The 27,386-nt window shown below is 43.0% G+C and overlaps 1 protein-coding gene across 2 annotated transcripts in view; it reads right to left on the reverse strand.

Annotated features, from left to right (window-relative positions):
- The window catches only part of CA10 (carbonic anhydrase 10), a 471,816-nt gene that overhangs the window by 47,137 nt on the left and 397,293 nt on the right, over window positions 1–27,386 (reverse strand). For both annotated transcript variants that reach the window (XM_069752500.1, XM_069752501.1), the window contains one exon: window positions 3,941–4,126. In XM_069752500.1, the coding sequence (XP_069608601.1) occupies window positions 3,941–4,126 (186 nt within the window). The remainder of the gene's footprint in view (window positions 1–3,940; window positions 4,127–27,386) is intronic.

A 27,386-nucleotide genomic window follows, 5' to 3' on the forward strand; every position in this document is an offset into this window, starting at 1 on the left:
TCCTCCATATAGTATAATGCACCCCATAGTCCTCCATATAATATAATGCATGCCTCCATATCGTTTAATGCACTCCCGTAGTCCTCCATATAGTATAATGCAGTCCCCATAGTCTTCCATATAGTATAATACACTGTCCATAGTCCTCCATATACAGTGGTTATGGAAACTATTCATACCCCTTTAAATGTTTCACTCTTTGTTTCATTGCAGCCATTTGGTAAATTCAAAAAGCTTTTTTTCTCGTTAATGTAAACTGAGCACCCCACCTTGACTGAAAAAAACAGAAATGTAGTAATTTTTGCAAATTTATTAAAAAACAAAAACTGAAATATCACATGGACATGTGAATATCATTCAGAACCATTTTTCAGCATTGAGTAGAAGCACCCTTTTGAGCTAGTATAGCCATGAATCTTCTTGGGAATGATGCAACAAGTTTTTCCCACCTGGATTTGGGGATCCTCTGCCATTCTTCCTTGCAGAGCCTCTCCAGTTCAGTCAGACTGGATGGTGAACGTTGGTGGACAGCCATTTTCAGGTCTTTTCAGATATGCTCAATTGGGTTTAGGTCAGGGCTCTGGCTGGGCCAGTCAAGAATTGTCACAGAGTTGTTCTGAAGCCACTCTTTTGTTATTTTAGCTGTGTGCTTAGGGTCATTGTCTTGTTGGAAGGTGAACCTTCGGCCAAGTCTGAACTCCAGAGCACTCTGGAAGAGGTTTTCATCCAGGATATCTTTGTACTTGGCCGCATTCATGTTTCCTTCAATGATAACTAGTCATCCTGTCCTTGCAGCTCAAAAACACCCCCATAACATGATGCTGCTACCACCATGTTTCACTGTTGGGATTGTATTGGGCAGGTGATGAGCAGTGCCTGGTTTTCTCCACACATACCGCTTAGAATTATCAGCAAAAAGGTCTTCGTCTCATCAGACCAGAGAATCTTATTTCTCATAGTCTGGGAATCCTTCATGTGCTTTTTTTTAGCAAACTCTATGTGGGCTTTCAGATGTCTTTGACTGAGGAGAGGTTTCTATCGGGCCACTCTACCATAAAGGCCAGGCTGGTGGAGGGCTGCAGTGATAGTTGACTTTGTGGAACTTTCTCCCATCTCCCTACTGCATCTCTGGGGTTCTTCTTTACCTCTTATCCCATGATTGCTCAGTTTGGCTGGACGGCCAGGTCTAGGAAGACTTCCGGTGGTCCCAAACTTCTTACATTTAAGGATTATGGAGGCCACTGTGCTTTTAGGAACCTTGAGTACTGCAGAAATTCAGTTGTAACCTTGGCCGGATCTGTGCCTTACTACAATTCTGTCTCTGAGCTCCTTGGCCAGTTCCTTTGACCTCATGATTCTCATTTAGTCTGGCATGCACTGTGAGCTGTGAAGTCTTATATAGACAGATGTATGCCTTTCCAAATCAAGTCCTATCAGTTTAGTTAAACACAGCTGGACTCCAATGAAGGAGTAGAGCCATCTCAAGGAGGGTCACAAGGAAATGGACAGCATGTGACTTAAATATGAGTGTCTGAGCAAAGGTTCTGAATACTTATGACTATGTGACATTTCAGTTTTTCTTTTGTATTTAAATTAGCAAACATTTCTACATTTCTGTTTTTGTCAGTCAAGATGGGGTGCAAAGTGTACATTAATGTGAAAAAAAGAACTTTTTTGAATTTACCCAATATCTGCAATGAAACAAAGAGTGAAAAATGCAAATGGGTCTGAATACTTTCCATACCCACTGTAGCATAATGCACTCTCCATAGTCCTCCATATAGTGTAAAGCACCCAACAGTCCTCCATATAATATAATGCACTTCTCCGTATCGTATAATGCACTCTCCATATTCTTCCATACGGTATAATGCACTCCCCATAGTCTTCCATACAGTATCGTGCACCCCATAGTCCTCCAAACAGCACAGAATAATGCACCCCATAGTCTTCCATACAGTATAATGCTCCCCATAGTACTCCATATAGTATAATGCACTCCCCATAGTCCTCTATACAGTATAACACACAACATAGCCCTCCATATAATATAATTAATTAATATATTATAATATTATAATATTATATTAATATAATTAATTCCCCATAGTTATCCATACAGTATAATGAACTCCATAGTCTTCCACAAGGTACAACGCATTCCCCATAGTCCTCCATGTAGTATAAAGCACTCCCTATAGTCCGCCATGTAGTGTAATACACTCCTCATAGTCCTCCATATAGTATAATGTACTCCCCATTGTACGCCATACAGTATAATGCACTCCACACTGTCCTCCATAAAGTATGATGTATTGTTCAGAGTCCTCCATCCAGTATAATGCACTCCCCATAATCCACTCCCCATTGTCTTCCATACAGTACAATGCACCCCATAATACACCATATAGTATAGTGCACTTCTCATAGACCTCTATACAGTATAATGCTCCACATAGTCCTCCATATAGTATAATGCATTCCCTTTAGTCCTCCATACAGCATAATGCACTTCCCATAGTCCTCCATATAGAATGCACCCCATAGTACGCCATACAGTATTACAGCCAGCATAATATAGTCACTAAGGTAAAAAAAAATACAATACTCACCTCTCCTCTTCATTACCTCGCTTCTGCGGGCTCTGCAGCGAGTATTCTGAAGTGCGCCCATCTCAGTGCAGCAGGTGCCATGTAGGGACGTCATCATGCCCACTGAGATGCCAGACTCTGAGGGAGAATGATGGAGGAGGAAGCGTCAGCAGATGCTCCCTCTCATCATTACTTTCAACTGCATCGGCATCCAGGATGTGATGATGAGGGGAAGCCCAGTGCCACTGGGACCTCCGGCTCATGGGCCCCATAGCAACCGCTTGGCCTTCCGCCATTGGCAGTACACCACTGTATGTATCCCTGTTCATTATTGTTGAAACAAAGCAGCGTCCTCTACAGGGAAAGCAACTGGACAACATGTTATAGAGAAGAACAGAATGATTCATAGGTTTGTGGGAAAAGATTCAGTATAACTTGGAATTTATTCATTAAAATCTCTGTAGGATATGAAGCCAGTGGTCAGTTCTACTAGTGATTGACAGCTATCTCAGCATGCCCAGTGATCAGACTATCAATCACTAGTAAGACTAGACTGGACTCATATGTGGGTGGTCCTACAATTAATAAATTCAATGAATAAAATGCAAGGTTTACTGAAAATGTTCCCCCAAATTGTCACACAAAAATGTGAAACAATATCATCAGTTCCTCCTGCTCAATAACATCCTACAGCTCAGATGCCATTTTCAAACTGACAGGTTCCCTTTAACACTGTAATATTCCCTTGGAGCTCTGCCGTTTAGATCTGTTCCATATTTACATCCGGCTTCTGCTAGAGGTGAAAACTAGACGGGATGCCAGATGTCCGACCCCTCCAATCTGAAAATGATTACTTATTCTAAGGGAAAATCATATTGAAATAATCGACAAAATTTTTTTTTGTTTTGGTATTCTATATTGCAGCAATGTAGTGTATAAATTTATTTATGATACTCGCTTATATAGCGCCATTAATTCCACAGCGCTTTACATACATTAACATCACTGTCCCCATTGGGGATCACAATCCATTTTCCCTACTAGTATATCTTTGGAGTGTGCAAACAAGGGGAGAGCATGCAAACTCCTTACAGATGTTGCTCTTGGTAGTACCAAGGACCCGAGCACTGCAAAGCAACAGTGCTACCCACTGAGCGACTGTGCGGTTTCCATACACATAGAGTAATCCTAAACTAAACAATAAGTAAAACAGTAAATAAAGGCAATGAGAAAACATAACAGATTTGTGAGGTTTCTTCTTTTCTATTTGTATAGGCAGCAAATCAAGGAAGGACCGGCATCTTAAATCTTGTTTTATTTTTGAAATAATAAAAAGAATGAAGCCTTACCTCCCCAGAAAAAGCTTGCCCATTAAGGAGATGTTCTGAGCCCTGACCATCCTCGCTGCCAAAATGTAACCGAATTTCTTCTAAACGATGACTGTATGTTAGGGGTCCACCAGAAATATTTACTAGATGTTCCTTGTCCAGTCGTAGTGATACATGCCTTCCAGTATTGTACATTGTGCCACTCACCTAGAGGAAAAATAAGGCAAGTTTTATATAAACAATATTATCTTATGTCACAAGAGACAAAATATAGCAAACAAAAGATGTACAATAAAACTACAAACAAGTAAAAAAAAGGGAAATGAGCCATGAAAGGGATAATATGTGTGGTAAAAATATCATATTTTGGGATTGCCATAAATTATTAGAAAATCAAAATTCTATAATAGTACAGGGCATTTTTGAATCCAAGCCATATCATTTACGGTATTTTACATTGTGTTCATTAAAATATATTCTAAATCATTCTTTATTTTCACTGTTACATTTTCAATAACTTAATATTTATATATAGATAATCAAATGTATACTTAAAGGACACTAGACTATAACCCCTTCATGACCTTGAAGTTTAGCATTTTCGTTTTATCCTACCCTTCTTCCCAGAGCCATAACTTTTTTTTATTTTTCAGTCAATATGGCCATGTGAGGGCTTGATTTTTTGCAGGACGAGATCTACTTTTGAATGACATGATTGATTTTACTATATAGTGTACCGGAAAATTAGAAAAAAAATTTGAAGTGTGGTGAAATTGCAAAAAAAAAAGAGCAATTCTACCATTTGTTTCTACCATGTTCAGTTAATGCTAAAACTGACCTGCCATTATGATTCTCCAGGTCATTACGAGTTTACAGATATCAAACCCTAGATTGTGGCCCAATTCTAACGCAACGGGTATTCTAGAATCTGTATGTAGTTTATTTACAAAGTTTTCAGAATAATGCAATTTACACGCAGGATTCGGCCGGCCGGCCGCGAGCAATTAGCGAAGCGTGGTTCAAATTGCCACATAATATCTTGCCCAGCCACATAGTTTATTGCACAGCCACGTAGTATATTGCCCAGCCACGTAATATATTGCTCAGCCACGTAGTATATTGCCCAGTCACGTAGTATATAGCACAGACACGTAGTATATAGCAGACACGTAGTATATTGCCCAGCCACGTAATATATTGCACAGCCACGTAATATATTGCACAGCCACGTAGTATATAGCACAGCCACATAGTATATTGTTATGAACTGGTGGTTTAGGAGCAACATGGGACGAGCTCTGAAGGAGGTGGTACCTGTACTGACCGCAGTCCCTAAGCTCAACACAACACTAGAAGTAGCCGTGGGATGCTCCTGTCACTCCCTAGGCACCTCGTCACAGCCTGAGAATAAACTACCCCTAAAGATAGAAACAGGAAAACTATCTTGCCTCAGAGAAAATCCCCAAAGGATAGATAGCCCCCCACAAGTAATGACTGTGAGTGGAGAGGGAAAAGACATACACAGAATGAAACCAGGATGTAGCACAGGAGGCCAGTCTAGCTAGATAGATAGGACAGGATAGAATACTGTGCGGTCAGTATTAAAAACTACAAAAATCCACACAGAGTTTACAAAAGTCTCCACACCTGACTAAAGGTGTGGAGGGTAAATCTGCTTCCCAGAGCTTCCAGCTTAACTGAATTAATCCATACTGACAAGCTGGACAAAACATAGAATGCACAGAACGAATAAGTCCACAACATGTGGACAGAAAAGAGCAAAGCAAGGACTTAACTTTGCAGAACTGGTCAGGATATCAGGGAAATCCAAGAGAGATGTGAATCCAACCAGGAACCATTGACAAGTGGCACTGGCTGAAGAGAAGAGCCAGGCATAAATAGCCGAGCAGAAAGACAATCAGTGGAAGCAGCTGCAGACTGCTAAATCCAAGGAGCAGCCATACCACTTAAAACCACCGGAGGGAGCCCAAGAGCAGAACTCACAAAAGTGCCACTTACAACCACCGGAGGGAGCCCAAGAGCGGAATTCACAACAGTATATAGCACAGAGACATAGTATATAACACTGCCCATGCAGTATATAACACAGGCCACGTAGTATATAGCACAGCGATGTAGTATATTGCCCAGCCACGTAATATATGCCACAGCCACGAAGTATATTGCACAGCCACGTAGTATATAGCACAGACATGTAGTATATAGCACAGACACGTAGTATATTGCCCAGCCACGTAATATATTGCACAGCCACGTAGTATATTGCACAGCCACGTAGTATATAGCACAGACAAGTAGTATATTGCACAGCCACATAGTATATAGCACCGACATGTAGTATATAACCCAGCCCATGCAGTATAGAGCACAGCGATGTAGTATATTGCCCAGCCACGAAATATATTGCCCAGCCACGTAGTATATAGCACAGCCCACATAGTATACAGCACAGAGATGCAGTATATAGCACAGGCCATGCAGTATCTAACACAGCCCACGTAGTATATAGCAATGTGGGCACCATATCCTTGTTAAAAAAATAATTAAAATAAAAAATAGTTATATACTCACCCTCTGTCGGCCCCCCGGATCCAGCCGAGGCATTTACCAATGCTCCTCACGACGCTCCGATCCCAAGAGTGCATTGTGGTCTGGCGAGATCATGATGTAGTGGTCTCGCAAGACCGCTACGTCATCATCTCGCGAGACCGCAATGCATGGACCGGTCACCAGAGCGTCGCAAGGAGCTTGAAAGGCGCCGGAAGGTGAGTACATGATGATTTTTAATTGTTTTTATTATTTTTAACATTAGATCTTTTTACTATTGATGCTGCACAGGCAGCATCAATAGTAAAAAGTTGGTCACACAGGGTTAATAGCAGCATTCACGGAGTGCGTTACACCGTGGCATAACGCGGTCCATTAACGCTGCCATTAACTCTTTGTGAGCGCTGACTGGAGGGGATTATGGAGCGGACACTGACTGCGGGGAGTAAGGAGCGGCCATTTTGCCGCCGAATCATGCCCGTCGCTGATTGGTCATGGCCATTTTACCGCGACCAATCAGCGACTTGGGATTTCCGTGACATTCAGAAAGACAGACAGACAGAAGGACAGACAGAAAGACGGAAGTGACCCTTAGACAATTATATAGTAGATGTACAGGTTCTGTTTTATTTAAGTAGTTTGCAACCCTCCCCCAAAAAAAAGCAAAAAAAAAGGGTGGCATTTTCCGAGACTCACTGCATCTCCATTTTTAATGCTGTACTGTTCGGGTCAATATGACCCGAAATGATTTTTGAGACCCTGTAGATTTTTTAAATATGAGGATTTGAAACTAGTGGTATCTTGACTTCTCCTCATTTGTGGAGCTCTATATATATATATATATATATATATATATTTTTTTTTTTTTCTTGCTTGCTTTTTGCTACACGCTGATTGTTACACTTGTACTGTTCGGGTCAATATGACCCGATAGCATTTTATACTGTTCTACAGGTCTCTGATTATTTCTGACTGCAAAAGTTATGTTTTTTAATGTGTACTTCATCACAAAATGGTGGTGGTTTCACTGTTCTTATCAGTAAACAAGTAATTATCTAGTATTATCCATTTGCTGTTTGTGAGAGAGGAGACTGGTTGTCTATCATTCAAAGGCTGGGGGTTTCACTGTTATCAGTAATCAAGTATTTATTTAGTCAAATGCATTTTCAGTTTGTGAGAGAAGACACTGTTGTCTTATAAATTGGACACCAGTCATTTGACTAAAGGTACCTTCACACATAACGATATCGTTAACGATATCGTTGCTTTTTGTGAAGTAGCAACGATATCGTTAAGGAAATCGATATGTGTGACAGCGACCAACGATCAGGCCCCTGCTGGGAGATCGTTGGTCGCTGAACAAAGTCCAGAACTTTATTTAGTCGCTGGATCTCCCGTGGACATCGCTGGATCGGCGTGTGTGACACCGATCCAGCGATGTCTTCACTGGTAACCAGGGTAAACATCGGGTTACTAAGCGCAGGGCCGCGCTTAGTAACCCGATGTTTACCCTGGTTACCAGCGTAAAAGTAAAAAAAAACAAACACTACATACTTACCTACCGCTGTCTGTCCCCGGCGCTGTGCTCTGCACTCCTCCTGTACTGGCTGTGAGCGTCGGTCAGCCGGAAAGCACAGCGGTGACGTCACCGCTCTGCTTTCCGGCCGCTGTGCTCACAGCCAGTACAGGAGTGCAGAGAATCAGAGCGCCGGGGACAGACAGCGGTAGGTAAGTATGTAGTGTTTGTTTTTTTTTTACTTTTACGCTGGTAACCAGGGTAAACATCGGGTTACTAAGCGCGGCCCTGCGCTTAGTAACCCGATGTTTACCCTGGTTACTGGGGACTTCGGGATCGTTGGTCGCTGGAGAGCTGTCTGTGTGACAGCTCTCCAGCGACCACACAGCGACGCTGCAGCGATCCGGATCGTTGTCGGTATCGCTGCAGCGTCGCTTAATGTGAAGGGGCCTTTACACCCTGAAGCTAAGTCCTGTGAAAGAGACACTGGAATCTGTGAGAGAGAGAGCACTGAGCTGTGAATGCACATCTTTACAGGTATTCTTTTTTTTTCAAAACTTGGATAAAAATGTTTCTAAAATGTCTATTGACTGACGCTGTGAATACATATCTTTACAACTATTCTTTTCTTTTCCAAACTTAGGTAATTCTAATGAGCACAATGCACCATGACAATGCCGTAAGTGGTAGAGAAGACAGAAAGCCTGACATTATTTTGGATTATAATGCCACAAAGGGAGCAGTTGATACTTTAAACCAAGCAATATCAACATATACATGCAAACGCAAAACCAATCGGTGGCCAATGATTTTATTTTATAACATACTGGACGTTTCTGCATACAATGCATTTGTCTTATGGAGAGAAATCGACCCCGATTGGAACCAGAAAAAGCTGCATAAAAGAAAATTATTTCTTGAGGAATTAGGCAAATCCCTGGTTAGGCCATATATTGAGAACAGAAAAGTGACCGCCAGAAGTGAAGGAGCAACAGCCATTGTAAAAAGTGTCCAGCATGCTCAAGAAAGAGACTCCACATCCACGGCCTCCACCAGCACAGCTACCAGCAGCACAGCTACCAGCAAAAAAAGGAAGAGATGTAGCTTCTGTCCATCTTCCTGTGACAATAAGACTAATCTGACATGTGCTGGATGTTCAAAATATCTGTGTAAAGGACATGTGTCTTATTATTGTGGTCAGTGTAAAAACGCATGAACATGTTCAGTTTTTCTTTTTTCTTTCTAAAAAGGTTGAAGTTTTTATGATTTTTCATTTGTTGCTTTATAAATATTGTTTTCAAAAAGTTAAATTTCATATTTTAGTAATAGTAATGTAAAGCTTCTTTGTTATTTGTGTGCAGAATGCCAACAATCAATTGTAAAAAGCCTGTGTAACCTTTTTATGAAAAAAAAAATACTAAGTTTAAATTTAAATTTTTCATTTGTTTATGATCAACCATGTTCACATACAGCATAATAATGAAAAAAGTATTCAAATAAAACACTTAGAGTAGCTAAAAATCAAGAATTAATAGGTCGGGTCATATTGACCCGGGAACAGTACAAGTGTATAGCAAATGTGGAAGGAACAGCAGGGTTAAGGATCTGGGGCTGGATAAGGCCTTATTTTTTGCGCACCAAACTGATGTTTTTATTGATACCATGAAAACCTAATTCTGGAGTTTGGATTTTTTTTCCTGTTATGTCGTCTGATCGGATTCATTTTTTTATATTTTGATTGACGATCTTTTAATTGTTTTATTTTGAATGGGGCAAAAGGGGGGTGATTTGAACTTCTATATTTTTTAACATTTTTGACAACATTATTTTTAACTTTTTACTTGCTTCAATAGTCTCCATGGGAGACTAGAAACTGCGATCATCTGCTTGCCTGTGCTACTCATAGCAGGGCTTCAGATATATGTAGCTAGAATGATCATATGCTATGAATGCCGGCCACAGGGCAGCGCTCATAGCAGATTGGCAATGACAACCACAGGGGTCTCCTGCAAACCCAGGATTGTCATGCCAACCCATTGGCACCCCACGGGCAGATTAGTGACATACTTCCTGTGTGGCCATGTTAAACAGTGGACATATCAGAGATTGACAGCAGCATTTAACATGTTAACAGCCGCTAGTGAATCACAATTCCACCTACGACTGTCACTGGTCAGGGATGAAATCAGATGACATGTGCTGGAGAACATGCGGGTTCAGTGCCACAGCCCGCATGAAGTGCAGAGACACGACCTATGATGTATATACTGTATATGTCAGGTTGTGAAGCGGTAAATCTCCCCATGCACATGGTAACACAAGCCCCACCCAATACCAATAAAATAAAGACACAAAGGACACAGAATTAACTTTGGAATAAATTGGCCGTGGCGTTTATTTTTGGGTAACTAAACAGCAATTTAATAAAATTTTAATAACCAGGATAACTTCAATAAATAATTCCAAAAACCGAATAAGCTTTACCATAAGAAGTCCAAATCCACCCGAATCCGGGCGATTATTCCCAAACGCCAAGCCTTAAAAAGGCAAGGCCCCCCCAAAACGCCCCAGCCAACTTTCGATAATGGCCTGGAGATCCAGATTGAAGATATCCAGGCCAATATCGGACAGGTGAACTAGATCCCCTCTATACAATCCCGGGACACCATCCTCGAGGTTGACGTGCCTGAAGGAAAAACCATGAATTAACGGCATAAAATTCTGAATATTCCTGTTCACCCTCTTCCTGATTCGTTCAAGGAACGAAGAGCCCTTCTGGAACCACAGTAATCTAGGTACAATTTCTGAAAATACAAATGTAGAACAAGCAAATTCCGATTTCAATAAACACAAATCCCTCTTACCAAGATCGTTACCACCTAAATGAATAATGACTAAGTTTGGATAAGGTCTCTTCTCAGCTAGCTTACGAATCTCAAAGATCAAGTCCTGCCAAATCATCCCTCTCTTGCTATGCCAAAAAATCTGGATGAGGGAATTATCAAAGGATAAATTCTCAGTATAGCATCTCACGAATGCCCTCTTCTCGGCCCAATAAACAAAGGAGAGTCCGATGATCCAAATGGTAAGAATACCTAAAAGATGAACAACAAATTAATGATATAATTGAGGGCGAATATATAATTTAAAGCGGTTCGACTCCCATCTACCAATTCTTCTAATAGTTGTTTCACTAAGGCCGAGTCTAGCAGCCTCAGTAGCTGCCCCAATCCGAAATGAATGTGATGAAATTTTAAGATCTCCCAAGCCCAAATAATTCAGAGATTTTTTGAGAATAAAATTAAATTGAAAAATGGTCGCCGGTTCTTTATTCATATGTAAAAAGAAGGGGCCGTCAGAGCTAGGACGGTAGGACAACCATCTCTGGGCATTGGCCACCGGACAGATGATCGAATCAGAAAATAGCCCTAAGTTTTACGGATGCACCCCTGCCCAATTTATCGGTTTTAGACTTTTTTATAAACAAGATCAAATGATGACCTTGAAACGACACATGCTCCAAAGCCAAACCCGCCGGAGACGATTTCTTGGGGGAAACAATTTCACTCACTCTCAATGCTGCAAAAAACGCAAAACAAAAAGCGGTAGCGAAAAGCGACGCTTCAAAACGATCAGAGCAGACAGAGGGAAGTGATAAGCAAATGTCCTTAAGTAATTGAGCCGAAATAGGCCGACGCATATCGGGTAAAAAGGAGGCTTTCCGAAAACCTTTTAAAAATTGCTTGACCACGAAAAATTCCGATAACGGCTTCTTACCAGAGATCTTTAGAAAAAATGAAATCCCTGCCAGATTTTTTGAAAGAGCTGAGAAGGATAGGCCATCCCTAACTAACTGTTCAGCAAAGCAAAGGGCAAAAGCAGGGTTACTCTCATAACAGGAATAGTTATTAACATTACAGAATCTAACCCACATACTCCAAGCGGCTGAATAATCAGCCCATGTTCTATGTGCCAAAGAATTCTCCACATACGAATGAATCAAACTTGAATTAGCTCCCATATCTGAGGAGGACAAATTGATCTTCCTTTGTCTGTTCCCGAGACTCGATCCAATGGTTGAGACGCCTGGCGGTGACAAATGAGCTGTGCATTATCAATGCTGCTATTGATGGAAAAAACAGCTTTGAGCCAAATATTAGATTTTAAACAGAGAAGGGTCAACTGCCTGAGAATTACAGCACAGAAATGATTCTTAGAAGAGAGGGTATTTATCATAAAGACTAATCCCTGTTTATCCGAGCGGAAACTAATTCGTTTATTAGCAAGATGAGCACCCCAAAATTGAATAGCCAAAAAAATGGAAAAAAGGTCGAAAAATGCTAAATTTCTAGTAAGCTTGCTTTTAACCCAAGAAACAGGCCATGATTCAAATGCCCACTCGAAGGAAAATGCTAAACCCATCCCGAGGTGCTCATCAGTGAAAAAGGATAGATTAAGCTCATCTGAAAATACAAAGGGGGATTGCCAAAGATTCTTCCCGTTAAAATCTAACAAAAACTTCAACCAAATTTTTAAATCATCTTTAGTATCCCTGTTGAGGCGAAGGTGGGCATGTGGGGATGAGTGACCAGCTGTGAGTTCATATAAACGTTTCGAGAAAACCCGGCCCATAGGAATGACCTTCAGGGCGAAATTTAACATTCCTAAAAGCGACTGGAGCTCTTTAAGAGTAACCTTGTCCTTAGGTAAAAAACTTTGAATCAGTGAACACAGCTTACCAATCTTTTCATTTGGAAGGGAGCAGGTCATGCTCGCAGAGTCGATATGGATACCAAGAAAAACCAAAGAAGTACACGGAAAAACTGTTTTTTCTTCCGCAACCGGGACGCCAAAATGCTCGCAAATCTTTAAAAAACTGGATAGGAGGGAAAAACAGGCATCCGAGCCCATAGGGCCAACAAATAAAAAATCGTCTAGATAATGTAAGACTCCCCCTTTGGCTACTGAAAATTCAACTACCCAGTGCAAAAATGTAGAAAATGACTCAAAATAGTAACAGAACAACGAAAAGCCCATGGGAAGGCATCTATCGAAAAAGAATTTATCATCAAAAGTTATACCCAAAGAATTAAAACCATGAGGATTGACTGGTAGAATTCTGAAGGCGGATTTTATGTCGGATTTTGCCATAAGAGAATTTCTTCCGAACTTCTGGAGGATTTCAATCGCATCGTCGAAGGAAGAATACTTCACAGAACAAACATCAGTGTTGACTTCATCATTAAGAGAAGCTCCCTTCGGGTAAGACAAATGGTGTATTAAACGAAAGGAGCCAGACTCTTTCTTAGGAACTACCCCAATAGGGGAAATCCTAAAGTTTTTAAACGGAGGAGAATCAAAAGGGCCTGACATTCTACCCGCCTCCAATTCTTTTGCCAGTTTATCCCTAATAATTAATGGGTACTCGGCAGCCGAGGGCAGATTCTGGACTAATTTACAACCCATGCCTTTGAATTGTGGAACGAAAAAACCTTCTTGAAAACCATGAAAAATAAGAGAACTAATCTCCTGATTTGGAAAAAACCCCTAACCATGGGACCATGTTTTGCACTTTCACTGGGGTCAGAGCCCTTAGGAACAGGTTCTTTATTGGGCCCTTGTTGTCCCGAGTGAAATTGTTTCCTATAGCATTTAGACATTGGGTGGCTGCCCCCACAAAAGGAACATTCATGCCGAAAGCGTCAATTAAGAGCCCACTTGCAATTCCCTTCATTGAAGGCGAAACATATACCTTTTTTAGGAGGGGCATTCACATTCTGTCTAGCTGCCGGGAACCTTTGGGGCAACATTAAATTAATCCAAAGTCCGATATCTTTCTTTCCCCAAGATAAATTGGGATACATAGCCAATTTTTGTCTAAATGACTCGTCATATTGGAGCCAAGCCATACCCCCAAAATGTCTATAAGCCTCTAAAATAGAATCCAGGTGCTGAAATAAGCCAGAACAAGCACCAGGAAATTTCTCCCCTAAAACAGCAGCATAGATAGCGAATGCCTGGAGCCAATTGTTAAATGATTTAGGATTAACCTTTTTCTTATCATCGGCTTCATCCTTCCTATCATATCTATGCTGCTGTTCTTTTGAAGAAGGTAATAGGGAAAAAATGTCCACATAATCCTTATTCCAGATCTGCTCTTTTACAGAAGAACTAATGTGAAATCCCAATGGGGACACCTCACAGGTCAGGGATTCCTTTAAGAAAACCTCTGGTAAGCCAGGTTTTAAAATGACACTCCCCATAGCAGGTTCATTAACAACAGAAGGGACATTAGGCATCAGGGGAAGTGAACCACTAGACAAACATTCAAAAATCACATCCCTTACTACAGATTTGAAACTAGATGAGGAGACGAACAGGGGGACAAGTAAAGCCTCACCCTTTTCTTGCTGGATGACGTCACGCTCCATGGAGACTTCGGCACCCGAACCCCCATGAGCTGGAACCTGTTGCAGAGATGCTGGGCTGTGATCTTCTTCCAGATCAGAAACTGGTGACCCGGACCTCCAAGATGCTGCCGCGGCGGCAGCTGCGCTCACCTCTCTTGCTTGAGTAGATCTTGATAGTCGGGATGTTGTCGGTGGTGATCCCTGGGCCCCGGCAGCTCTTTTATGGCTGCGGTGGCTAGATGAGGAGATTCTGGCATGTCCAGCCACAGGTGCTTCCAGAACCGCTGCGCGATCCCTAGAGGAAGTTCCGGCGGCAGGTAGCGATGACGCCGGTAACGTGCGACGAGCGTCGCTACGTTCCCGCGAAAGACTGGGGGATTTCCGGCTTGAAGGCCTCCTACTCCTGCTGCGAGGTTCCGGTATCCGGTCGGGCACTCTGGAAGATGGCGGCGGTGAGTATGATGTCCTGGGCCGGCGACTCCTTGCTGAGCTGCGGCATGGAAGCGGCTGGACCGGCGGCTCACATGGGACTGGAGAAGAGAGCGGGGATTGCGGCACGGGAGCTGTAAAAACCTCCAGAGCGGAGGTAGGTTTTACGGCAGGTTGTATAGCTAGACAGCTCCGTAGCCACTCCACACAGCCCTCATCCTCCGCCCTTCGGAGCAGTTGCTGCATAAGCTCCTCCATCAGCTGATATCTTCCTATCTTCTTATCTTCAAATCTTGCTTGAGGTAACTGCGCCCAGCGCGCCCAAAACAGCTGTATTTATAGATAAGAATTCCTCTTGCACAGAGCTGATTAACCAATCACAGTCCATAGAAATTGCGGGAAAAAACACCTGAAAGAAACCGGTTTTAACCAGATAAAACCTGCTCGTGCCTAGCACAGCTTACTAGAGGAATTCATTAACCCTTTGAAGTGAATAAAAACACACACAGTTTACCGAATAAAACGTAATTGTTAACATGGTGGCCGTGTTATCATGCGCCCCCCCTAAGATTTCACTAAGGGGAGGGCGTTCATTAGACTAACTATGCCCAAACCTGCAAATATTAACAGGTTCTGTGGAAATTCTAATGTGCATGGAGGTCCCAAATAGATGATTGTTGAGGAAGTTTAGGATCTGGCAGTGTAATGTGTATGAAGGCCCCAAAGAGTTGATTGCTGAAGAAGTTTAGGATCTGGCAGTGTAATGTGTATGGAGGCTCCAAACAGATGATTGCTGAGGGAGTTTAGGATCTGGCAGTGTAATGTGTATGGAGGCTCCAAACAGATGATTGCTGAAGGAGTTTAGGATCTGGCAGTGTAATGTGTATGGAAGCCCCAAACAGATGATTGCTGAGGGAGATGAGGTTCTGGCAGTGTATTGTGTATGGAGGCCACAAACAGATGATTGCTGAGGGAGATGAGGTTCTGGCAGTGTATTGTGTATGGAGGCCACAAACAGATGATTGCTGAGGGAGTTTAGGATCTGGCAGTGTAATGTGTATGGAGGCCCCAAACAGATGATTGCTGAGGGAGATTAGGTTCTGGCAGTGCATTGTGTATGGAGGCCCCAAACAGATGATTGCTGAGGAAGTTTAGGATCTGGCAGTGTAATGTGTATGAAGGCCCCAAAGAGTTGATTGCTGAAGAAATTTAGGATCTGGCAGTGTAATGTGTATGGAGGCTCCAAACAGATGATTGCTGAGGGAGTTTAGGATCTGGCAGTGTAATGTGTATGGAGGCCCCAAACAGATGATTGCTGAGGGAGTTTAGGATCTGGCAGTGTAATGTGTATGGAGGCCCCAAACAGATCATTGCTGAGGGAGATTAGGTTCTGGCAGTGCATTGTGTATGGAGGCCCCAAACAGATGATTGCTGAGGAAGTTTAGGATCTGGCAGTGTAATGTGTATGGAGGCCCCAAACAGATGATTGCTGAGGGAGTTTAGGATCTGGCAGTGTAATGTGTATGGAGGCCCCAAACAGATGATTGCTGAGGGAGTTTAGGATCTGGCAGTGTAATGTGTATGGAAGCCCCAAACAGATGATTGCTGAGGGAGATGAGGTTCTGGCAGTGTATTGTGTATGGAGGCCACAAACAGATGATTGCTGAGGGAGTTTAGGATCTGGCAGTGTAATGTGTATGGAGGCCCCAAACAGATGATTGCTGAGGGAGATGAGGTTCTGGCAGTGTATTGTGTATGGAGGCCACAAACAGATGATTGCTGAAGAAGTTTAGGATCTGGCAGTGTAATGTGTATGGAGGCTCCAAACAAATGATTGCTGAGGGAGTTTAGGATCTGGCAGTGTAATGTGTATGGAGGCCCCAAACAGATGATTGCTGAGGGAGATGAGGTTCTGGCAATGTATTGTGTATGGAGGCCACAAACAGATGATTGCTGAGGGAGTTTAGGATCTGGCAGTGTAATGTGTATGGAGGCCCCAAACAGATGATTGCTGAGGGAGATTAGGTTCTGGCAGTGCATTGTGTATGGAGGCCCCAAACAGATGATTGCTGAGGAAGTTTAGGATCTGGCAGTGTAATGTGTATGGAGGCCCCAAACAGATGATTGCTGAGGGAGTTTAGGATCTGGCAGTGTAATGTGTATGGAGGCCCCAAACAGATGATTGCTGAGGGAGTTTAGGATCTGGCAGTGTAATGTGTATGGAAGCCCCAAACAGATGATTGCTGAGGGAGATTAGGTTCTGGCAGTGCAATGTGTATGGAGGTCCCACACAGATGATTGCTGAGGAAGTTTAGGATCTGGCAGTGTAATGTGTATGGAGGCCCTAAACAGATGATTGCTGAGGAGGTTTAGGATCTGGCAGTGTAATGTGTATGGAGGCCCCAAACAGATGATTGCTGAGGGAGTTTAGGATCTGGCAGTGTAATGTGTATGGAGGCCCCAAACAGATGATTGCTGAGGAAGTTTAGGATCTGGCAGTGTAATGTGTATGGAGGCCCCAAACAGAAGATTGTTGAGGGAATTTAGGTTCTGGCAGTGTAATGTGTATGGAGGCCCCAAACAGATGATTGCTGAGGGAGTTTAGGATCTGGCAGTGTAATGTGTATGGAGGCCCCAAAGAGATGATTGCTGAGGAAGTTTAGGATCTAGCAGTGTAATGTGTATGGAGGCCCCAAACAGGTGATTGCTGAGGGAGTTTAGGATCTGACAGTGTATTGTGCATGGTGGCCACAGATGATTGCTGAGGAAGTTTAGGATCTGGCAGTGTAATGTTTTTGGAGGCCCCAAACAGATGATTGCTGAGGGAGTTTAGGATCTGGCAGTGTAATGTGTATTGGGGTCCCAAAGAGATGATTGCAGAGGAGATTTGGGATCTGGCAGTGTAATGTGTATGGAGGTCCCAAACAGATGATTGCTGAGGAAGTTTGGGATCTGGCAGTGTAATATGTATGTAGGCTGTTATGAACAGGTAATTCAGAACCACAATGGACCTTGAAGTTCAGAGCACACAAAGTGACCTGACATTTACCAAAAACATAGGACGAGCTCTGAGACGTGGAAACTCTGCGGACTGCAATCCCTAATCCTATCACACCACACTAGAGGTAGCCGTGGATTGCGCCTAACGCTCCCTATGCAACTCGGCACAGCCTGAGAAACTAACTAGCCCTGAAGATAGAAAAATAAGCCTACCTTGCCTCAGAGAAATTCCCCAAAGGAAAAGGCAGCCCCCCACATATAATGACTGTGAGTAAAGATGAAATACAAACACAGAGATGAAATAGATTTAGCAAAGTGAGGCCCGACTTACTGAATAGACCGAGGATAGGAAAGGTAGCTTTGCGGTCAACACAAAAACCTACAAACAACCATGCAGAGGGGCAAAAAGACCCTCCGCACCGACTAACGGTACGGAGGTGCTCCCTCTGCGTCTCAGAGCTTCCAGCAAGCAAGAAAAACAAATATAGCAAGCTGGACAGAAAATATAGCAAACAAAAATAACACAAGCAGAACTTAGCTTATGCAGGATAGACAGGTCACAGGAACGATCCAGGAGGAAGCAAGACCAATACTAGAACATTGACTGGAGGCCAGGATCAAAGCACCAGGTGGAGTTAAATAGAGCAGCACCTGACGACTTAACCTCATTACCTGAGGAAGGAAACTCAGAAGCCGCAGTACCACTCTCATCCACCAAAGGAAGCTCATAGACAGAACCAGCCGCAGTACCACTCACGACCACAGGAGGGAGCTTGGCCACAGAATTCACAACAGTACGCCCCCCTTGAGGAGGGGTCACCGAACCCTCACCAGAGCCCCCAGGCCGACCAGGATGAGCCACATGAAAGGCACGAACCAGACCGGCAGCATGGACATCAGAGGCAAAGACCCAGGAATTATCTTCCTGACCATAACCTTTCCACTTAACCAGATACTGGAATTTCCGTCTCGAAACACGAGAATCCAAAATCTTCTCCACAATATACTCCAATTCCCCTTCAACCAAAACCGGAGCAGGAGGATCAATAGATGGAACCACAGGTGCCACGTATCTCCGCAACAATGACCTATGGAACACGTTATGGATGGAAAAAGAAGCCGGAAGAGTCAAACGAAAAGACACAGGATTAAGAACCTCAGAAATCCTATATGGACCAATGAAACGAGGCTTAAATTTAGGAGAGGAAACCTTCATAGGAATATAACGAGATGACAACCAAACCAAATTCCCAACACGAAGTCGGGGACCCACACAGCGCCTGCGGTTAGCGAAACGTTGAGCCTTCTCCTGGGACAAAGTCAAATTGTCCACTACATGAGTCCAAATCTGCTGCAACCTATCCACCACAGTATCCACACCAGGACAGTCCGAAGACTCAACCTGCCCTGAAGAGAAACGAGGGTGGAACCCAGAATTGCAGAAAAACGGCGAAACCAAAGTAGCCGAGCTGGCCCGATTATTAAGGGAGAACTCGGCCAAAGGCAAAAAGGACACCCAATCATCCTGATCAGCAGAAACAAAACATCTCAGATATGTTTCCAAGGTCTGATTGGTTCGTTCAGTCTGGCCATTTGTCTGAGGATGGAAAGCCGAGGAAAAAGACAAATCAATGCCCATCCTAGCACAAAAGGCTCGCCAAAACCTCGAAACAAACTGGGAACCTCTGTCAGAAACGATGTTCTCTGGAATGCCATGTAAATGAACCACATGCTGGAAAAACAATGGCACCAAATCAGAGGAGGAAGGCAATTTAGACAAGGGCACCAAATGGACCATCTTAGAGAAGCGATCACAAACCACCCAAATGACCGACATTCTTTGAGAGACGGGGAGATCCGAAATAAAATCCATAGAGATATGCGTCCAAGGCCTCTTCGGGACCGGCAAGGGCAAAAGCAACCCACTGGCACGAGAACAGCAGGGCTTAGCCCGAGCACAAATCCCACAGGACTGCACAAAAGAACGCACATCCCGCGACAGAGACGGCCACCAAAAGGATCTAGCCTCCAAATCTCTGCTACCAAAGATTCCAGGATGACCAGCCAACACCGAACAATGAACCTCAGAGATAACTTTATTCGTCCACCTATCAGGGACAAACAGTTTCTCTGCTGGGCAACGGTCAGGTCTATTAGCCTGAAATTTTTGCAGCACCCGCCGCAAATCAGGGGAGATGGCAGACAAAATTACCCCCTCTTTGAGAATACGCGTCGGCTCAGGCAAACCCGGAGAATCGGGCACAAAACTCCTAGACAGGGCATCCGCCTTCACATTTTTAGAGCCCGGAAGGTACGAAACCACAAAGTCAAAACGGGAGAAAAACAGCGACCAACGAGCCTGTCCAGGATTCAACCGTTTGGCAGACTCAAGATAAGTTAAGTTTTTGTGATCAGTCAAGACCACCACGCGATGCTTAGCTCCCTCAAGCCAATGACGCCACTCCTCGAATGCCCACTTCATGGCTAGCAACTCTCGATTGCCAACATCATAATTTCGCTCAGCAGGCGAAAATTTCCTGGAAAAGAAGGCGCATGGTTTCATCACCGAGCAATCAGAACTTCTCTGCGACAAAACAGCCCCTGCTCCAATTTCAGAAGCATCAACCTCGACCTGGAACGGAAGCGAAACATCTGGTTGGCACAACACAGGGGCAGAAGAAAAACGACGCTTCAACTCCTGAAAAGCTTCCACAGCAGCAGAAGACCAATTGACCACATCAGCACCCTTCTTGGTTAAATCAGTCAACGGTTTAGCAATACTAGAAAAATTATTGATAAAGCGACGATAAAAATTAGCAAAGCCCAGGAACTTCTGCAGACTCTTCAGGGATGTTGGCTGAGTCCAATCATAAATGGCCTGAACTTTAACAGGGTCCATCTCGATAGTAGAAGGAGAAAAAATGAACCCCAAAAATGAAACCTTCTGAACATCAAAGAGACACTTTGACCCCTTCACAAACAAAGAATTAGCACGCAGGACCTGGAACACCATTCTGACCTGCTTCACATGAGACTCCCAATCATCCGAGAAGACCAAAATATCATCCAAGTATACAATCAGGAATTTATCCAGGTACTCTCGGAAGATGTCATGCATAAAGGACTGAAACACCGATGGAGCATTAGAAAGCCCGAATGGCATAACCAGGTACTCAAAATGGCCCTCGGGCGTATTAAATGCTGTTTTCCATTCATCGCCCCATTTAATACGCACAAGATTATACGCACCACGAAGATCTATCTTGGTGAACCAACTAGCCCCCTTAATCCTAGCAAACAAATCAGACAGCAGCGGCAAGGGGTACTGAAATTTGACCGTAATTTTATTTAGAAGGCGGTAATCAATACAAGGTCTCAGCGAACCATCCTTCTTGGCCACAAAAAAGAACCCCGCTCCCAATGGCGACGATGACGGGCGAATATGACCCTTCTCCAAAGACTCCTTCACTTAACTCCGCATAGCGGCGTGCTCAGGTACAGATAAATTAAACAGTCGACCCTTAGGAAACTTACTACCAGGAATCAAATCGATAGCACAATCACAATCCCTATGCGGAGGTAGGGCATTGGACTTGGGCTCATCGAATACATCCCGGTAATCAGACAAGAACTCTGGGACCTCAGAAGGGGTGGATGATGAGATAGACAGAAATGGAACATCACCATGTACCCCCTGACAACCCCAGCTGGACACAGACATTGATTTCCAATCTAATACTGGGTTATGGACTTGTAGCCATGGCAACCCCAACACGACCACATCATGCAGATTATGCAACACCAGAAAGCGAATATCCTCCTGGTGCGCAGGAGCCATGCACATGGTCAGCTGGGTCCAATACTGAGGCTTATCCTTGGCCAAAGGCGTAGCATCAATTCCTCTGAATGGAATAAGACACTGCAAGGGCTCCAAGACAAACCCACAGCGCCTAGCAAACTCCAAGTCCATCAAATTCAGGGCAGCGCCTGAATCCACAAATGCCATGACAGAATAGGAAGACAAAGAGCAGATCAAAGTAACGGACAAAAGAAATTTCGACTGTACCGTACTAATGGCGGCGGACCTAGCGAACCGCTTAGTGCGCTTAGGACAATCGGAGATAGCATGAGTGGAATCACCACAGTAGAAACACAGCCCATTATGACGTCTGTGTTCTTGCCTTTCAGCTCTGGTCAAAGTCCTATCGCACTGCATAAGCTCAGGTTTATGCTCAGATAATACCGCCAAATGGTGCACAGATTTACGCTCATGCAAGCGTCGACCGATCTGAAAGGCCAAAGACATAGACTCATTCAGACCAGCAGGCATAGGAAATCCCACCATGACATCCTTAAGGGCTTCAGAGAGACCCTTTCTGAAAATAGCTGCCAGCGCACATTCATTCCATTGAGTGAGCACGGACCACTTTCTAAACTTCTGACAATAAATCTCTATCTCATCCTGACCCTGACACAGAGCCAGCAAATTTTTCTCTGCCTGATCCACTGAATTAGGTTCAACGTACAGCAATCCGAGCGCCAGAAAAAACGCATCAATATTACATAATGCAGGATCTCCTGGCGCAAGGGAAAATGCCCAGTCTTGAGGGTCGCCACGTAATAAAGAAATAATGATCTTAACTTGTTGAACTGGGTCACCAGAGGAGCGGGGTTTCAAAGCCAGAAATAGTTTACAATTATTTTTAAAATTCAAAAACTTAGCTCTATCTCCAGAAAACAACTCAGGAATAGGAATTTTAGGTTTTAACATAGGATTCTGAACCACTAAATCTTGAATGTTCTGTACTCTTATAGTGAGATTATCCATCAAAGAGGACAGACCCTGAATGTCCATGTCCACACCTGTGTTCTGAACCACCCTGATGTAAAGGGGAAAAGAAAGACAGAACACAGTGCAAAGAAAAAAAAATGGTCTCAGAACTTCTCTTTTCCCTCTATTGAGAAGCATTAGTACTTTGGTCCTCCAGTACTGTTATGAACAGGTAATTCAGAACCACAATGGACCTTGAAGTTCACAGCACACAAAGTGACCTGACATTTACCAAAAACATAGGACGAGCTCTGAGACGTGGAAACTCTGCTGACCGCAATCCCTAATCCTATCACACCACACTAGAGGTAGCCGTGGATTGCGCCTAACGCTCCCTATGCAACTCGGCACAGCCTGAGAAACTAACTAGCCCTGAAGATAGAAAAATAAGCCTACCTTGCCTCAGAGAAATTCCCCAAAGGAAAAGGCAGCCCCCCCCATATAATGACTGTGAGTAAAGATGAAATACAAACACAGAGATGAAATAGATTTAGCAAAGTGAGGCCCGACTTACTGAATAGACCGAGGATAGGAAAGGTAGCTTTGCGGTCAACACAAAAACCTACAAACAACCACGCAGAGGGGCAAAAAAACCCTCCGCACCGACTAACGGTACGGAGGTGCTCCCTCTGCGTCTCAGAGCTTCCAGCAAGCAAGAAAAACAAATATAGCAAGCTGGACAGAAAATATAGCAAACAAAAATAACACAAGCAGAACTTAGCTTATGCAGGATAGACAGGCCACAGGAACGATCCAGGAGGAAGCAAGACCAATACTAGAACATTGACTGGAGGCCAGGATCAAAGCACCAGGTGGAGTTAAATAGAGCAGCACCTAACGACTTAACCTCATCACCTGAGGAAGGAAACTCAGAAGCCGCAGTACCACTCTCATCCACCAAAGGAAGCTCATAGACAGAACCAGCCGCAGTACCACTCACGACCACAGGAGGAAGCTTGGCCACAGAATTCACAACAGTAGGCCCCAAACAGATGATTGCTGAGGAGGTTTAGGATCTGGCAGTGTAATGTGTATGGAGGCCCCAAAGAGTTGATTGCTAAGGGAGTTTAGGATCTGGCAGTGTAATGTGTATGGAGGATCCAAACAGATGATTGCTGAGGACATTTGATCTAGCAGTGCAATGTGCATGGAGGCCCAAAACAGATGATTGCTGAGGAAGTTTAGGATCTGGCAGTGTAATGTGTATGGAGGCCCCAAACAGATGATTGCTAAGAAAGTTTAGGATCTGGCAGTGTAATGTGTATGGAGGCCCCAAACTGATGATTGCTGTGGGAGTTTAGGATCTGGCAGTGTAATTTGTATGGAGGCCCCAAACAGATGATTGCTGAGGGAGTTTAGGATCTTGCAGTGTAATGTGTATGGAGACCCCAAACAGATGATTGTTGAGGGAGATTTGGTTCTGGCAGTGCATTGTGCATGGAGGCCCCAAACAGATGATTGCTGAAGAAGTTTAGGATCCGGCAGTGTAATGTGTATGGAGGCCCCAAACAGATGATTGCTGAGGGAGTTTAGGATCTAGCGGTGTAATGTGTTTGCAGGCCACAAACAGATGATTGCTGAGCAGGTTTAGGATCTGGCAGTGTAATGTGTATGGAGGCCACAAACAGATGATTGCTGAGGAAGTTTAGGATCTGGCAGTGTATTGCGTGTGGAGGCCCCAAATAGATGATTGCTGAGGAAGCTTAGGATCTGGCAGTGTAATGTGTATGGAGGCCACATACAGATGATTGCTGAGGAAGTTTAGGATCTGGCAGTGTAATGTCCATGGAGGCCCCACAGAGATGATTGATGAGGTGGTTTAGGTTCTGGCATGTCTGGCTTTGGACTTCCGATCCTTTTGTTCTCACTCAGATAAGCTGCTACCACAGATGTCTGACAGTTACCCTCTCATAGAGTGCATGGGTGCATTCAGCAGAATAAGTGATCCATTATCTCAGCACAGGGACATTTTATTTAAACACATCCAATTGTGGAAGTTATTATTCCGATATCTATTGATTAAAATTCGCTTTTGTTCATTGGAAAACTCCTTTAAACACAGTTTACACAAATAAATTAATTCAATAAATTAATTTGCAAAATGCCATACACATTTGCAAAAAAAAAATCATAGACATGTTAATAATCCTAGATGAATTTGACAGTAAAGGAAAGCCAAGCTACGATTGTGAATTTTGCTTAGCAACAAAATCGCTAATCATTAAAAATATGCATTTTAGGCATATTAGTCTAAAGTATAAAACAGCATGGAAAAGCAGTAATGGCAGTCATATTGTGGGACTCACTATTTCTGAGTGCTCTTTATGTTCATATAAAAGCCACAGATAGGGAGGCTATATTCTAGTATTAGACATATCCTATGGTACATAAATCAGACCCCCATGAAATATGCAAAGAAATGTATTATGAATCAGACACTAATAGCTCATAAAATGACTCCATAGTTACTCATTAAGACAGGAATAAGTGCATTGAGTGCATTACTGGCGCAATTTAATCAAGTCCAGAAACACATTCACAAATGGCTCCATGTAAGTTTATCTGAAAAAGTTCTATGTTGGTTTATGTAAGATTTCAATCATCATCTCATGGCTAGTAGTTGTAAGTCTAAATCAACTGAACATTGGCCATTTTGTGTTCTTGAAGGCAAAACAATATCTTAGTCTGCACGAGTGTTCTTGCCAGTAAAAAAAACCCCAAACAACCCTCCCAAAATTTATGCAAGTACACCACTAGTGTCAGTTTGGTCCACTTAAAAAACAAATCCATAGCACCATCATGGCTTTCGTTATAAGCCATGATTCTGGCACAATCAGATCCTTCATTAATAATAAAGAAGCCTACCGGTCACACACAAACACTGGCTAAACTTATCAGCAGGAAATGTCATACATTGTTTAGGCAAATAAAATAATTAAAATCCCCAAACTGAGAAACTGAATTATAAGATATTAGAACTTTAATAGAATTGTACATCCCTAAAATATATTTAAAAAATATAGAATGCTTAAAAGTTATAAAATAAAAATAAAAGTACACTCATCTCACTATTCCTCTTCCAATACTGCCATTCCACCAGTCTCATTTCCTCTTCTTGCTGGATGGACATATGACTGCTGCAGCCAATCACTGTCTTTTGCGGTGACCGATGCCTCACCCTCATGGCCACTGATTGGCTAAGGTGGTCACATGGTAGTCTGGACTGTGCTCAATGGAAAGTTTACAGCTGGAACAGGAAGTACAAAGACTGGGAAGACCACTCTTAATTTTAATGATTCTGGACATTTTTTAAAATTCAAGGGTGGACAGCCACTTTAACATTATATTGAGGGTTTTTTCCCACTAAATGCTTTTTTAGCCATTCATAGAACTGGTGAAAAAGTATAATTGTTGGGTGTTTAAAAGTTGGGACCCCCAACTGAGAGTCATAACAGGGGTTCCAATGTCCCCTTTGTGAATAGAGCAATGTTACGCTTGTTCATCCAATGCTTCATTATCTTCTGTGGGACTGACAGAGCCTTTGTTAATCCCATAGAGATTAATGGAGAAGTGGTAACGCATGCACACTAACTAGTCATTTGCACAAAGGCCTTTAGAATCCCCATTACAGAATTGGTGGGGTCACTGTGGTCATAACTCAGGCAATATGCATTTATCATCTATCCTAGATCCTGATCCTTACAATCTAGAGGTAAAAAGGCATAATAGAAATAGAATGTTAGGCTTCTCATATTGTTGTACCACTCAGTTTCATTTCAATGTGATTTATATATATTAAAAGGAATTAGTCAGCAGGTATTTTTCTATACAGCCTGATGTTGTGGCAGAGAGCCTGATTCCAGTGATGTATCACTTACTGGACTGCTTGATACAGTTGTGATAAAATCCCTGTTTTTCTCTGATGTTGATGTAGCAGTGGTAAGAATACTGAACTGTGTATAACCCACATCCCTGATTGGTGGCCTCCTGTTTACTCTAAACATTGAGTCAATCAGTGGTGGGGACGGAGTTTCATTGATTATCCTGACTGGTCTGCATATAAGACTTAGTCCTCTAGTGCAGGGGTCCCCAACTCCAGTCCTCAAGGCCCACCAACAGGTCATGTTTTCAGGATTTCCTTTGCATTGCACAGGTGATACAATTATTACCTGGGCAAGAATAAGGAAATCCTGAAAACATGACATGTTGGTGGGCCTTGAGGACTGGAGTTGGGGACCCCTGCTCTAGTGATACTCTCCTGCTGATAAAGCACTGGTTGTATAGAAACTACAGCACACAGCCTAATAAGGGACACATCCTTGGAAACGGGCTCTGGCCCTACATCATAGTATGCCCACATTAAATAGCAAAAACCTGCTGACAGATTCCCTTTAAAAGCATTTTGAAGTTAAGCGATTACATAATTTCTGTTTTGACTTTTGGTTTCAAATATTGTTTATATAATTACTAAGAAAAGATCTTGTCTGTTGATTTTACCCTACTCCTACATTGTAAGTGGATTACAGTTATCTGATACAACTTGACTCATCTTAGCCATTTATCTTTTCATAAGACTAAAAAAAGAAAAACAACACTGATTAAAAAAGATTGGTAGCTAAGAGAATTTTCAATCAGGCCTTTGTTTCGGCTGAATTTATAATCTGATTTTTAGTCTGATTTTATTCTGGGATGGCTGCCCAGTAATTACAGATT

The sequence above is a fragment of the Ranitomeya imitator genome, chromosome 2 (genome assembly GCF_032444005.1).
Source record: "Ranitomeya imitator isolate aRanImi1 chromosome 2, aRanImi1.pri, whole genome shotgun sequence".
In the NCBI taxonomy this organism is placed as follows: domain Eukaryota; kingdom Metazoa; phylum Chordata; class Amphibia; order Anura; family Dendrobatidae; genus Ranitomeya; species Ranitomeya imitator.